Source organism: Aedes albopictus, chromosome 3 (assembly GCF_035046485.1).
Source record: "Aedes albopictus strain Foshan chromosome 3, AalbF5, whole genome shotgun sequence".
Classification (NCBI taxonomy): domain Eukaryota; kingdom Metazoa; phylum Arthropoda; class Insecta; order Diptera; family Culicidae; genus Aedes; species Aedes albopictus.
In genome coordinates this window covers 380,744,023-380,759,362 of record NC_085138.1, presented here as the reverse complement: position 1 = coordinate 380,759,362, position 15,340 = coordinate 380,744,023, and the positions used below count along the sequence as shown (strand labels likewise).

At 37.3% G+C, this 15,340-nt stretch overlaps 2 protein-coding genes across 5 annotated transcripts in view; one reads left to right on the top strand and one right to left on the bottom strand.

Annotated features, from left to right (window-relative positions):
* Nucleotides 1-15,340, top strand: part of LOC109399098 (glucose-6-phosphate 1-dehydrogenase) — a 92,057-nt gene that overhangs the window by 33,986 nt on the left and 42,731 nt on the right. The gene's annotated exons all lie outside the window — the stretch shown is intronic.
* LOC109399115 (zinc finger protein 808) lies at nt 11,540-13,349 on the bottom strand. 2 transcript variants are annotated; one of them, XM_019672083.3, is made up of 3 exons: nt 13,166-13,349; nt 12,949-13,102; nt 11,540-12,702 (listed from the first exon to the last, which is right to left on the bottom strand). In XM_019672083.3, exons 2-3 carry the CDS (start codon nt 13,066-13,068, stop codon nt 11,587-11,589), a joined length of 1,236 nt encoding a protein of 411 aa, XP_019527628.3. In that variant the 5' UTR covers nt 13,069-13,102; nt 13,166-13,349; the 3' UTR covers nt 11,540-11,586. The 2 variants fall into 2 exon arrangements, with proteins under 2 accessions (XP_019527628.3, XP_029731138.2); XM_029875278.2 differs by having other exon boundaries at nt 12,949-13,098.

The following is a 15,340-nucleotide window of genomic DNA, read 5'->3' as shown; positions in this document are numbered from 1 at the left end:
TCTTTAATTTATCAAAATAATATCCAGATTTTTAGACGTATAAACATCGTATTGCATTAAAAATAGGGTAAAATTACCTTTATTTGACCAAAACTGCATCGTGGGTTGTGAACGAATATCTTATCAACAGGCTAACCATGAATATACCTTCATTTAAACGAAAAAAAAAAACATTCAATTTATCTCAACGAAATCCAGAGTTATAGACATATGGATATCTACTTTCCACTAAAAATTGGCTAATACTACCTTTATTTGACCAAAACTGCAATAAATAATCGCGGGCTGTGAACGAATATCTTAACCACAAACTGTCCCTGAAAATACCTTCATTTTAACGGAAAAGATTAAATTTATTTCAATGGAATCCAGAGTTATAGACGTATGAATATCAACATTGCACTAAAAATAGGGTCAAATCACCTTTACTTGGCCAAAACTGCAAGAAATATTCGCGGGCTGTAAACTAATATCCTATCAACGAACTGGCCATGAAAGTACCTTCATTTAAACAAAAAAAAACATTGAATTTATCTCAATGGAATCCAGAGTTATAGACGTATGAATATCAACATTGCATTAAAAATAGGGTCAAACTACCTTTATTTGACCAAAACTGCAAGAAATCATCACGTACTGTAAACGAATATGCTACCAACAGACTCCCCCTGAAAATACCTTCATTTTAACGAAAAAAGATTAAATTTATCTCAACGGAATCCCAAGTTATAGACGTATGAATATCATCATTGCACTAAAAATAAGGTCAAATTACCTTTACTTGGCCAAAACTGCAAGAAATAATCGCGGGCTGTAAACGAATATCCTATCAACGAACTGTCCATGAAAGTACCTTCATTTTAACGAAAAAAGATTGAATTTATCTCACTGGAATTCAGAGTTATAGACGTATGAATATCTACTTCCCACTAAAAATAGGGTAAAACTACCTTCATTTGACCAAAACTGCAAGAAATCATCGCGTGCTGTGAACGAATGCCCTATCAACAGACTGCCCCTGAGAATAAATTCATTTTATCGAAAAAATATTGAATTTATCTCAACGGAATCAAGAGCTATATACGTATGAATATCTATTTTCCACTAAAAATAGGGTAAAACTACCTTTATTTGACCAAACTGCAAGAAATAATCGCGGGCTGTAAACGAAGATCCTATCAACGAACTGCCCATGAAAGTACCTTCATTTTAACGAAAAAAGATTGAATTTATCTGAACGGAATCCAGAGCTATAGACGTATGAATATCTATTTTTCACTAAAAATAGGGTAAAACTACCTTTATTTGACCAAAACTGCAAGAAATAACAGTGGGCTGTAAATGAATATCCTACCAACAGACTGCCCCTGAAAATACCTTCATTTTAACAAAAAAAAGATTAAATTTATCTCAACGGAATCCAGAGCTATAGACGTATGAATATCTACATTGCACTAAAAATAGGGTAAATTCACCTTTATTTGACCAAAACTGCAAGAAATAACCGCGTGCTGTGAACGAATACCCTACCATCAAATTGCCCATGAAAAAATCTTTATTTTAACGAAAAATGATCGACGATAGTCCAGCGGCGTCCAGAGATATTCAATTTTACGACATTTTCTTAGAAAAAAATCCACTGTGCACAGTGGATTTTTTTCTAAGAAAATGTCGTGAAATTGAATATCTCTGGACGCCGCTGGAATATCGTCGATCTTTTTTCGTTAAAATGAAGATTTTTTCATGGGCAATATGATGGTTGGGTATTCGTTCACAGCACGCAATTATTTCTTGCAGTTTTGGTCAAATAAAGGTGATTTTACCCTATTTTTAGTGCAATGTTGATATTCATACGTCTATAACTTGGGATTCCGTTGAGATAAATTTAATCTTTTTTTGTTAAAATGAAGGTATTTTCAGGGGCAGTCTGATGGTAGGATATTCATTTACAGCCCACTGTTATTTCTTGCAGTTTTGGTCAAATAAAGGTAGTTTTACCCTATTTTTAGTGGAAAATAGATATTCATACGTCTATAACTCTGGATTCCGTTGAGATAAATTTAATCTTTTTTCGATAAAATGAAGGTATTTTCAGGGGCAGTCTGTTGTTAGGACATTCGTTCACAGCACGCGATTATTTCTTGCAGTTTTGGTCAAATAAAGGTAGTTTTACCCTATTTTTAGTGGAAAGTAGATATTCATACGCCTATAACTCTGAATTCCGTTGAGATAAATTCAATATTTTTTCGTTAAAATGAAGGTATTTCCAGAGGCAGTCTGTTGATAGGCTATTCGTTCACAGCACGCGATTATATCTTGAAGTTTTGGTCAATTTAGAGTAGTTTTACCCTATTTTTGGTGGAAAGTAGATATTCACACCGACGAACCGACGTGACAGCTAGAACAAATAAATTCAAATTTGTTGTCCGCGACGCCATGATCAAAAATAGCCGAACACTATCGCCACCTCTATAACGGCTCGCGATGATTTGATAGCTCGACACCAAACCCCCGTGTGTTCATATAGGAAACGGTTCGCGTCTGTGCTGATTTGACAGAAGCGATCGCTCGCTTCGCTGGTCGACCGTTAAATTAGGGGGGACAGTTTTGGATCGCCACTGTCACGTCGGTTCGTCGGTGATATTCATACGTTTATAACTCTGAATTCCGTTGAGTTAAATTTAAATTTTTTTGGTTAAATTGAAGGTACTTTCATGGGCAGTTCGTTGGTAGGATATTCGTTTACAGCACGCGATGATTTCTTGAAGTTTTGGTCAAATAAATGTAGTTTGACCCTATTTTTAGTGCAATGTTGATATTCATACGTCTAACACTCTGGATTCCGTTGAGATAAATTCAATGTTTTTTTTTTTGTTAAAATGAAGGTACTTTCATGGGCAGTTCGTTGATAGGATATTCATTCACAGACCGCGATTATTTCTTGCAGTTTTGGCCAAATAAAGGTGATTTTACCCTATTTTTTGTGCAATGTTGATATTCATACGTCTATAACTCTGGATTCCGTTGAGATAAATTAAATCATTTTCGTTAAAATGAAGGTATTTTCAGGTGAAGTTTTTTCGTTAAAATAAAGGTACTTTCATGGGCAGTTCGTTGGTAGGATATTCGTTCACAGCCCGCAATTATTGCTTGCATTTTTAGTCATATAAAGGTCAATTTACCTTAATGTTAAGTGGAAAGTAAATTTTCATACGTCCATAACTCAAGATTTTATCGAAATTGTTCATTATTGTTATCTATTTTTTTAAGGAATAGCACGCGTTTATACATTCTATTTTTCACGAAAGTATCTTCAATTTAGTTCGGTTAATTTTATCCTAACATGGTTATATCTATATATATAAAAATGAATTTCTGTCTGTCTGTCTGTCTGTCTGTCTGTCTGTCTGACCGCTATGCATTCGGAAACTACTGAACCGATCGGTGTGAAATTTTGTATGTGGGTGCTGTTGGGGCCGGGGAAGGTTCTTAGCTTGGTGTGAGACCTCTCCGGTCTTTGGAACGGGGGGCTCCCATACAGATGACTTCGCCGGGGACGTCCCTATGGAGCTGTGTGTCAAAAAACACAGTAGGCAGGCAGTACGACGTTTGCCGGGACAGCTAGTGAGTTAATAAATTTAAGTATAACAATATTGCAAAACATAGTGAAAGAACTAGTTTTAAGCGAAATTACCCAATGAAAATTACCCATGCAAATATCTTTAATTTATCAAAATAATATCCAGATTTTTAGACGTATAAACATCGTATTGCATTAAAAATAGGGTAAAATTACCTTTATTTGACCAAAACTGCATCGTGGGTTGTGAACGAATATCTTATCAACAGGCTAACCATGAATATACCTTCATTTAAACGAAAAAAAAAAACATTCAATTTATCTCAACGAAATCCAGAGTTATAGACATATGGATATCTACTTTCCACTAAAAATTGGCTAATACTACCTTTATTTGACCAAAACTGCAATAAATAATCGCGGGCTGTGAACGAATATCTTAACCACAAACTGTCCCTGAAAATACCTTCATTTTAACGGAAAAGATTAAATTTATTTCAATGGAATCCAGAGTTATAGACGTATGAATATCAACATTGCACTAAAAATAGGGTCAAATCACCTTTACTTGGCCAAAACTGCAAGAAATATTCGCGGGCTGTAAACTAATATCCTATCAACGAACTGGCCATGAAAGTACCTTCATTTAAACAAAAAAAAACATTGAATTTATCTCAATGGAATCCAGAGTTATAGACGTATGAATATCAACATTGCATTAAAAATAGGGTCAAACTACCTTTATTTGACCAAAACTGCAAGAAATCATCACGTACTGTAAACGAATATGCTACCAACAGACTCCCCCTGAAAATACCTTCATTTTAACGAAAAAAGATTAAATTTATCTCAACGGAATCCCAAGTTATAGACGTATGAATATCATCATTGCACTAAAAATAAGGTCAAATTACCTTTACTTGGCCAAAACTGCAAGAAATAATCGCGGGCTGTAAACGAATATCCTATCAACGAACTGTCCATGAAAGTACCTTCATTTTAACGAAAAAAGATTGAATTTATCTCACTGGAATTCAGAGTTATAGACGTATGAATATCTACTTCCCACTAAAAATAGGGTAAAACTACCTTCATTTGACCAAAACTGCAAGAAATCATCGCGTGCTGTGAACGAATGCCCTATCAACAGACTGCCCCTGAGAATAAATTCATTTTATCGAAAAAATATTGAATTTATCTCAACGGAATCAAGAGCTATATACGTATGAATATCTATTTTCCACTAAAAATAGGGTAAAACTACCTTTATTTGACCAAACTGCAAGAAATAATCGCGGGCTGTAAACGAAGATCCTATCAACGAACTGCCCATGAAAGTACCTTCATTTTAACGAAAAAAGATTGAATTTATCTGAACGGAATCCAGAGCTATAGACGTATGAATATCTATTTTTCACTAAAAATAGGGTAAAACTACCTTTATTTGACCAAAACTGCAAGAAATAACAGTGGGCTGTAAATGAATATCCTACCAACAGACTGCCCCTGAAAATACCTTCATTTTAACAAAAAAAAGATTAAATTTATCTCAACGGAATCCAGAGCTATAGACGTATGAATATCTACATTGCACTAAAAATAGGGTAAATTCACCTTTATTTGACCAAAACTGCAAGAAATAACCGCGTGCTGTGAACGAATACCCTACCATCAAATTGCCCATGAAAAAATCTTTATTTTAACGAAAAATGATCGACGATAGTCCAGCGGCGTCCAGAGATATTCAATTTTACGACATTTTCTTAGAAAAAAATCCACTGTGCAATGGCGTGCCTGTTACAGCTGCCGAGAATTTCGCGAAAATTGCAAACAGTAGCATTTTATCTTCTAAGTCGCAGATTTGTTGAGTCCTCGCGATTTTTGTAGAATTAGTTGAATTTAGCGGCGACTGATGTCTTGGATTTCTCTTCTTTTCAATGCGAATTCCGCGTATTGCAACCTATAGTTATTATAATTATTACTATTTCATAACGATACTTTACCATTATTGTGGAATTGGTTTCATATTAACCTATAGTGAACTCGTGAGGTAATCCTCCATTACATTTAAAGCAGGATCTCCAAAAAATTCCCTGAAATTGCTACTTTGTTTTCAGATGTATCACTTACAACAAGTTACGATTAAAATCATCGTCACGGAAACATAATCACCTAATGCTAGTGTTTCGCTAAGCGATCCCCAAGCGATGCGGTAAACGAGCAAGTTTTCAGCAAGACCATGATGAGGATGGCGAGTTCGATTCCCGATCGATCCAGGAATTTTTCGTGCCTGCCACACGATCTACTAAAGCTTATGATTATTGGCAGAGAAATAGTTTTAGCTAACTCGAGAGCGATCGCCTCTTGTATTAAGTAGGTACGCGCAAGCATTGGGCAAATCTGGCTGAGACATCGATTTTTGTGAATCGATTCGAATCGGATCAGCAGAATCGATTCACCGATTTAATCGAATGCTTTGAATCGATGTTTTCACATCGATTCGATATTATAAAATATTATAAAACTATAAATGATTTGTTTGCTGCATGCAGTTCAAGTTCATGGTTGAGATTGCACATCGTACATTTCGCGACACTGATTTGAAAATTGATGTGGATATAACGTTGAGACAGTGCATTCTAAAAAAATGAAATTTAATATTGTTGAATCGAATCTTTAAGAGACTCTTCCACAATTCTGAAAGGAGTTCCTCTAGAATTATGTGTTCTTCAGAATGCTGAGAATAATTGCACTAAAGTCCTAAAACAAGACTTTTCCGGTATCTTGGTAGGAATTCTATCTTAATTATGGATTTTCCTAGAATCCTGAGAAAGATTACTCCATATCTATGAGACGGATTGTCTCAGAATCCAGAGAGGAATTCTCCCAGAATCTTGTGAAAGCTTGTCATATAATCCTAAGAGAAGCTTTCCTATGGGATGCTACCAAAAATATCCAGAATCTTAAGAAGGATTATCCCAGAGTCCTTAGATGAATCCTACCAGAACCCTGTGAGGAACTCTAAGAGCGCACAGTGGGAAAAATCGACCCAAAAACGGATCTTTTAACGCCGCAGGTTTCGGTACGTGAAGTTGACCATTTCTGACGTAAAAAAATACGAGAAATCGATTGGCGCTAAATTCATTCACCGCACGGCACGGGAAGTTGTCCATTTTGCCCCATTTTGCCCTTTTTCCATATAAAAAGGATATCAAAATGTACTTTTAAACCGCCAACACGACCGCAGACCATTGAAAATAGCTGCAGGTATGATTGAAAGTTAGTAGCAATCATTAGAATACATAAAAAAGCCTTTTAAATGCTTATTTTGCCCCATATGCCCCAACAACTGCTGGATATTCACAAGTTTTCCTAATTATGAGTGGATTTTTAGTGTTACTGATTTGAAGTTAATTTGTTTGGCATAAACAAAAAGTACTAAACCTGTTATCACCAGAATCATCTTGGGGAGTCGTCCGATTTGCCCCATTTTGCCCTATGTTCATGAAAAAATGAGATTTAAAATGTATTTATGAAAAACAAATACTGCTATGGAACGTTGAGATTAGTTTTAGGTGCAATTGGAAGCTAACAGTTATCATGCACATATATGATAGATATTTTCCCTATTTTACCCTACATGCCCCTACAACTGCTGGATAATATCATATTTGGTATGGTTTTGTTCTGTTGCTGGATGCAAAACATAAAGTCCTGGATCATTATTGATATTTACAAATGCGGTTTATCGATTTATACTAGAACCATTTTCGGAATGGTATGAAAAGCTGCCCATTTTACCCCAATTTGCCCTGATTTTTTGTCATGTGATGAATAAATCATTTTGCCCTCATTTTTTGTCATGTAATGAATTAATTAATTTCCCTTATAAGCATTGGTACTGAAACCAATGTTATCAAAAAGACATATATATGACTTTTTCTATAATATCAGCTTTTGATGGGGAATTAAGGGCATAATAAGCATTTTTTTAAATATGTCAAATATGCGTTAAACTGAATAGATAGGGCGTCTTAAAGCACCAAATTATTAATATTCAAGATGCCTCATTAAATCAGTTGTTTGCATATTTGCCACAAATTAAGATTAAAATTAATGCTTATTATACCCTGAATTCCCCAAAGTCATATTTTTTTAACTGTCCTTTCGATTGCATTGGTTTCAGTACCAAAAGCCCATCAATTCGCACATAAGCAAATGCGGGAAATTAATTCATTCATGAGGCGACAACAAATCAGGGCAAATTGGGGTAAAATGGACAGCTATTTGTACCCTCCCGAGAATGATTCAAAACCAATCTATAAACCGTATTTGAATATATAAAAAATGATCCAGGACTTCATGTATTCCAACCAGTGACATTGCAAAACAAATACAAAACATGTTATCATCCAGAAGTTTTAGGGGCATGTAGGGTAAAATAGGGAAAATATCTTTCATATATGCGTATGATAACTGATAGTTTCCAATTGCACCTCCTCTCCTCTTCTTGGCGTAACGTCCTCACTGGGACAAAGCCTGCTTCTCAGCTTAGTGTTCAATGAGCACTTCCACAGTTTTTAACTGAGAGCTTCCTCTGCCAATGACCATTTTGCATGTGTATATCGTGTGGCAGGCACGAAGATACTCTATGCCCAAGGAAGTCAAGGAAATTTCCTTTACGAAAAGATCCTGGACCGACCGGGAATCGAACCCGTCACCCTCAGCATGGTCATGCTGAATACCCGTGCGTTTACCGCCTCGGCTATATGGGCCCTAGTTTCCAATTGCAACTAAAACTAATTTTAACGTTCCATAGCAGTATCTGTTTCTTATAAATCATTTTTCTATGATAATAGGGCAAAACGGGGCAAATTGGACAACTACTGAAGATGATTCTGGTAATAACAGATCTAGCGGTTTTTGTTTATGCAAAAACAAATCAACATCAAATCAGTAACCTTAAAAATCCATTCATATTTATGTAAAATTCACAATTTCCAGCAGTTGTTAGGGCATATGGGGCAAAATAAGCATTTAAAAGGATGATTATGATTTCTATTAACCTCTAATTACACCTGCAGCTATTTTCAACGATCTGCAGTCGTGTTAGTTGTTGAGAAGTACATTTTGATACTCTTTTTGTATGAAAAAAGGGCAAAATGGGGCAAAATGGACCACTTCCCGTGCCGTGCGGTGAATGAATTTAGCACCAAACGATTTCTCGTAATTTTTTACGTCAGAAATGGTCAACTTCACGTACCGAAACCAGCGGCGTTAAAAGATCCGTTTTTTGGGTCGATTTTTCCCACTGTGGAGCGGTTCTTTCACATTCTTGAGATAAAGTCATCTAGAATACTAAGAGAGATTCTCACTAAAGATTTTCATAATCCTAAGCGGGTTTTGAGAAACTTAAAAAATATGACCCATAATTCTAAAAAGGGTAGCTAAGGACCCTAAGAAGGATTATTCCAGAATTATGAGAAAAATTCCTTCAAAATATTGGACGGGATTGCCAAAGGAACCTGAGATATACTCTCTCAGAAATCTGGGAGATAGGATTTCTTGAGAAGAATTCCTCCAGAATCCTTTTAAGTATTCTTCCACAATTCCCCTAATATCCTGGGTGGAATCCTTTAGAACGGCGAGAATAATTCTGCCAGAATCCCGAAAGTATGCCCCAGAATTCTTCGAATGATTCCCCCAGAATCCTGAGAGGGATCATAAGAGAGGTTCTTTCAGATTACTAAGAGAAATGCATCTAGAAAACTAAGAAGGATTTTTCCGAAAATCTGATAAGGTTTCTCCCTGAAAGGGATAACGAAAACTACTAGAATAGACTTCCCCAGCATCCTGAGAAGAATTCTCTGGAATTCTGAAAACAATCTGGGAAATTCCTAGAAAAATTACCGCAGATTCCCGAAAGACATTCCCCCAGAATCATTGAAAGGTCTTCCCCAAACTTCTGAAAGGGATTGTCCCAGATATCTGAGAGTGATTCCTCTAGAATACTTTAAATTGTTACACCAGAATCTCATCAAGTCTCATTGTCTAGTCAGGGATTTTCTATGATTACTAAGAGGGACTCTCCCAGAAGTCTGGAAGGGATTTATGAGAGCAATTGCTCCAGAATATAGAACACAGGATTCTACTGGGATTCTCGTGGAATGCTGAGAAGGATTTCTTCCGAATCACAAAATCTATGCGATGGATTATCAAAAAGTGCCCTAGAATCTAGAAAAATATAGCCCCAGAATCCCAAGAATTTCCCCAGAATCATGAGACAAATTTCCCAGAATCTTGAGAGACATTTCCCCAGAATCCTGACGGGGATAACGCCAAAAAGGCGAATTTTCAGAGAATCTTGAGAAGAGTAGCCGCAGAATACTTAGTGATATTCCCCCAGAATCTTAAAAGGATCTAACGCAGAATCCTGGGAAGGATACCACTAGAATCCTAAGAAATATTTTCCCAGAATTCTGAGAGGAATTTCGCCACAATTCTGAGAATTATGAGTATGATTCTCTAAAAAGTCTGAGAGAAGCTCCTGAAAATAGTGAGAAAATTTTCCTCAGAATTCTGAGTGGGATCCTGAGTAAAGATCTTCCAGAATCCTTAGAGGAATCCCCCACATTATCCAAAAATTTCATAGAATCCTGAAAGCGATTTCACCCTTGGTAGGAAACCCTGGTAGGAAATACCCCAAAATTGTGAAATAAATTCTCTTAAAATCAAGAATACTGATAGGATTTTCCATACAATATTGTTGAGAAAAAATCCTCCATAATTTTTAAGAGACTCTTCCATAACTATGAGGATTCCTCTAAAACTTTGTGAGAGATTCCTTCAAAATGCTGAAAATGGTCACACCATCATCCTGAGAGTTCATTTTATAAAGGATTTCCCTACAATCCTGGGAGAGATTACTCCAGTTTTCTGAGATGGATTCTCTCAGAATGTTTAGGGAAGGTTCATTTATTACGTCCATCGTTTTTCGGGATTTCTGGACCCCCCACCCCCTCCCCCCTCTGTCAGGCTATTTTCCTATACCTAATACACGTACTGTCACACTTTTCTAGAACCCCCCCACTCCCACAAATCATGGACGTAATTTTTGAGCGTTCCCTTAGAGGAATTCATCCAGTATCCTGAGGGATTTTTCCAAATTCCCGAAATGAATTCTCCCTAAATCCTGTGACGGATTGCACTAGAATCCTGACAGAAGTTTTTCCTTGGGATTCTCCCAGAATGCTTAGACGGATATCCCCAGTACTGCCTGGCGGAATCTTCCAGAATCCTGAGAGGGATGCTCCTAGAGTCTTGAGAGGAATTCTCCTAGAATCCTGAGAGAATTTCTCCTGCAGTAATGAAAGACATCCCATTAGTGTCCTGAAAGAGATTGCCCCAGAACCCTGAGAGCGATCTTCCGCATTATTAAGAGAAATTCATCTAGAATCCTGAGAGGGATTCCCTGAAAGGGACCCTAGACCATAAGCAGGATAAGTAGGACTCCTCCAGAATCCTGAGTAAGATTCACTTAGACTTCTGGAAGGAATTGCCCAAGAAACCTGAGATATACAGGTATGCATCGATTTAGTTAATCCAAGATTATATAAACCATCGGTTCAAAATTGCCCAACGCTAACGCGCACCATGCAAAAAACACGCTTGTGGTACACAGTCTGAGCTGAGCGTGGTGTCGCTGAGGTTGTTCGAAGACGCGACTGCTGGAGGCTTTGAAGGGTCAAATATTTGACAAGAAAATAAACAACTCAGGAAAGAACATCAGTTTGAGACTAGTGGAAATTTGATCGAGTCAAACAAGATGTTTGAGCATTGGTTTCCTTTTGGACAAATATTTTACTCTGTGTACTAACGGCTTAGGAAGTGGAATTACCAAAAGTTAACCCCTAATAAATTTTGGTGTTTCGGATCATTAGAGGCATGGAACAGAACTAATAAAGCTCATGGTTTTATTTATAAATAAGACAATCTCCAGTAAAGAATCACCCGGGCACCTGCGCCATCTTCATCCTTTTATACTCTTCGGGGTGCTTTCGCTTCCGATGCAAATACATCGAGGTCTCGTTTTTGTACGATCTATCGCAGAAATCGCACGAGAACGCAAGTTCTCCGGCATGGAGTGCCATGTGCTCCCTGTATGTCCGCTTCCGTTGGAAAGTTTTTTCGCAAAGCATACACTTTCGTACACTTATCCGCCCCACTCTCACAGCGTCAGCTAGTTGTGGATCGACACATAAGTTCGTACCTCGATGGGCGTTGAAGGTTTCCACATTATCGAACAGTTTATTACAAATCTTACAATGTTGCGACATTTCGTTGGTATTGTGAACAACTCCAGTGTGAAAGGCAAGCTTTTCAAATGAAGGGAATTCTTTCGGGCATTGGGTGCATTTGTGAATGGTGGTTTCATTCTGGTGAGACTGCATGTGATCGTCTAGCATTTGCTGCCCGGGATACTTTTTGGAGCACAGGTTACATTCGAAAACCTGATCGTTTGCGGAAAGGTGACTAGCAGTCTTCAAGTGTCGGGTTAGGCTAGTTTTTGTAGTGAAATTTTTGTCGCACTTGTTGCATCGAAAAGTGTCTGGCTTGAGATGAATAAGTATGTGATCCTTAACCTTGTGTAATGCATCTAAGCGACTGTTACAGCAGTGCACGTAGCACTTCGTGTCGTGTTCTTGGGCGCAATGATGCTTGAGATCTTCGAAGTAATCGAATTCTTCCGAGCAGATGTGACATGCCATTTGACAGAAGATGCGAATGTCTTCATCGGTGATTATTGGGAGGTATTCTATCTCTCTTGGTGGATCTTTGGAAAGCTTTTCGTTGGAATGATTACCGCTTTCTGTTGCATCCATTGATTCTTGATCGTGATCATTGGAAAGATTTTCCACGTCGTCTTCCACTGGTCCTGGTTCTACAACAGCTGGTTTAAGCTCAATCTCATCTGTGGTAGTTATTGGAACGGATTCCGATTTGCTTTTTTCTACTACTGGTTTTGCAGAGTAGAGCTTTCTAACTTGGCAGTAAAAGTGATGAAACTCCAGAAGCTTGCTCCGACAGGTATTGCAAATGTAGAATGATTTTAGCTCGTCGTGCTGAAATATTGATTAGTGAGAGATCGAATTTGGAAGTACAAAGAAGTACAAAGTATCGTAAAACGGGGTAACAGTGATAGTCTTGACTATCTTAATCTCCCAACGCGCGCAATTTTGAATGTTGAATGAAATGTCCAAAGAAACATTTTTCATTAAAACTTTATCTTCAGCAAAGTTGTTGAGAAGCTCAGAAGCATCAACGTTCCTGAAGGCGGATTTAAAGATACTGAACATTCTGGGACTTACCGTAAACCACAAATGCCTTGCCGCTATGCGTATAGTGGATAACTTGTCCGTGTAATAATCTTTCTCGAGTTCGAAGACGCTTTCATCTTGGTAAGCGCAAAAATTGCAAGTCTTTTCCATCCTTTATCTTGTGTTCGCCACCACATAAAACTATCTACGGAAAAAGGCATGAAAGCTTTTGAGTTCTATAATAAAGTGTGTTTCAAAGATAACTTACAGTTCGTGTTTAGAACGGGATATCCGTTTATGCTGTTGAAAAATTCTTCTCTTCAACCCGACAAAAATATTATTCAGTTCACGCCCAAACTTCATAACACAGAAATGTTTTAGAGCTGCATAATCGGCCCAGCTCTACGGCACTTCTTGGATATAAAATTAACTGGTGCAGCTTGCAATAATTTCGGCCTTAACTTACATCCTTTGATAACATCAACATGTATTGAAATTTCACCAATGTAATCGCACGAGCAGTTTAAAAATTTGGCGAATGTTATTAATTTTTGTGTGACATGGAATAGCCATTTTTGAGAATGATTGAATAAAAAACAAAAAGGAGAAACGGGAGAAACATCAAAATCGACGTTGACGTCGATTTGCTTTCATCCCTGTAAACACGGAGCAACGAAAATACTCAAAAGTGAGTTCAATCAACCCAACTTTGATGTTGCCTGCATGAAATTAATTTTGAGTTGATAGGATCCATGTTCATGTTGGGTTGTTCTCGTTTGCTTGCATGTGAAAATAGATTTAACGAGTTTTTAGGACAGAGACGAACCAGCCAAGGGCTGAAAGTCTCAAAGACAAATCAATCAAATTTAACGAGTTGCAAAAATACGATGTTTTTTATCACGAGTTGTCCCTCTATAATGTGCACTCAAAACTAGAAATATATATATTCTATAGATATAAAGTAACCACAGACAAACAGACGTATCACTTGGAACAAAGTGCAACTAAAGTCATCGTCACAAAAGTATAAACGCCCAATGCTAATTACGCTGTGTTTCGCAAACTCACTGAGTAGATGGCGGTAGTGAGCAAATGTCAAACAGAAGCAAAAACGATGCGAGCGCCATGAGCGAGACATTTGCGAACTACAGAATATTTGAATAGTCCGTTAAAAAAAGAAATGATGGGAAGTGGGTAGAGTGAGACGTCTGTTTGTCTGTGGAGTAACTGTTATTTTTGCATCCTGTGTCTTTTTTTCGAAGCAATGCAATGCTAGGGAGATAATTTGCTCATGACACACCTGAGCGGAAGGTTTTTTTTAGTTTTTATTTTTGTGTATTTTAACTTCGATGCTAATTCTACACTCTCTGAGCGGAAGGCTCACTTAACTCTAAACCACCTTCAACAACGAAGGAGGCAGGACTATATCCCTGATCCACTAAACCATTTTTTTTCAAAACCTTTGGGTCGCGGTGCACTTTTTCTAAATATCATGCTACGTGGTGCACCTGATAATTATTGCCAAAAAAATGCAATTTCAAATTTGGCCAAGTCTTTCAAAAAATATTTCAGAAATTACACTAGGGATCCTTAGGAAATTTCTGCAAGGATTTCCTTCGCGTATTGCCAAAGAATGCATACGATTTCTTTTCAGGGATTGATTGCTTCAGAATTTCATTAGGGGATATATTCAGAAACTCAACTGGTGATTCCTCCGGAAACTTTGAGAGTTAATTCTCTTCTGAAAATCTCATTTGGATTGCTTCAGAAGTTCTTCCAAGCATTTCTTCGCAATCTCGTCCACGGAATTTAGTAGTACTTCTGATACTTATTCTATCAAAAAATCATCAAGAATTTCTCGATTATTGGAAAATTATGAAATAATAGGACACAATCAGGAAATACTAGATTTGTAGTAATGAGCTGAATTTTTGTATGGTGAGAAGGTGAATTCTCCGTTTCTGCAATGAAATGGTGCAAAAAGCGTGGGTATTATGGTTCCTTGCCTAATGTAATGTTGTTTGAGCAAAACTTTGGGCACCAGTGTTGTTGTTTTCTTTATTTCTTGCAACATAAACAACATAGTTTTTCAAAGTTTTGCTCAAACAGCATTAGGCAAGGAATCATAATACCCACGCTTTTCACAACATTTCATTGCAGAAACGGAGAATTCACCTTCTCACTATACAAACCTTCAGCTCATAACTACAATTCTAGTATTAAACCGAATGTGTCATATTGTTTAAGAAACCTTGCATGAATTGTTTCGAAAAAGCCTCCTCAGGAATTCCTTCAGGGATTTTCACAATAGTTTGTCCAGGGATTCCTTCATTCCTTTTTAACCTTTCAGGACGCGCGCCCTCAAGCAGCTGAAACTGCACCACGCTCGCGCTATTTACGAAGAGTGTGGTTTTTTGGTAGTGTTGTACATTTTACAACAGCG

Excerpts from the sequence above, each read along its gene's own strand:
- LOC109399115 (XM_019672083.3), bottom strand. The coding sequence starts at position 13,068 with ATGGAAAAGACTTGCAATTTTTGCGCTTACCAAGATGAAAGCGTCTTC. Across the intron at positions 12,703-12,948 it reads CAAGGCATTTGTGGTTTACG|CACGACGAGCTAAAATCATT; the intron begins GTAAGTCCCAGA and ends TCAATATTTCAG.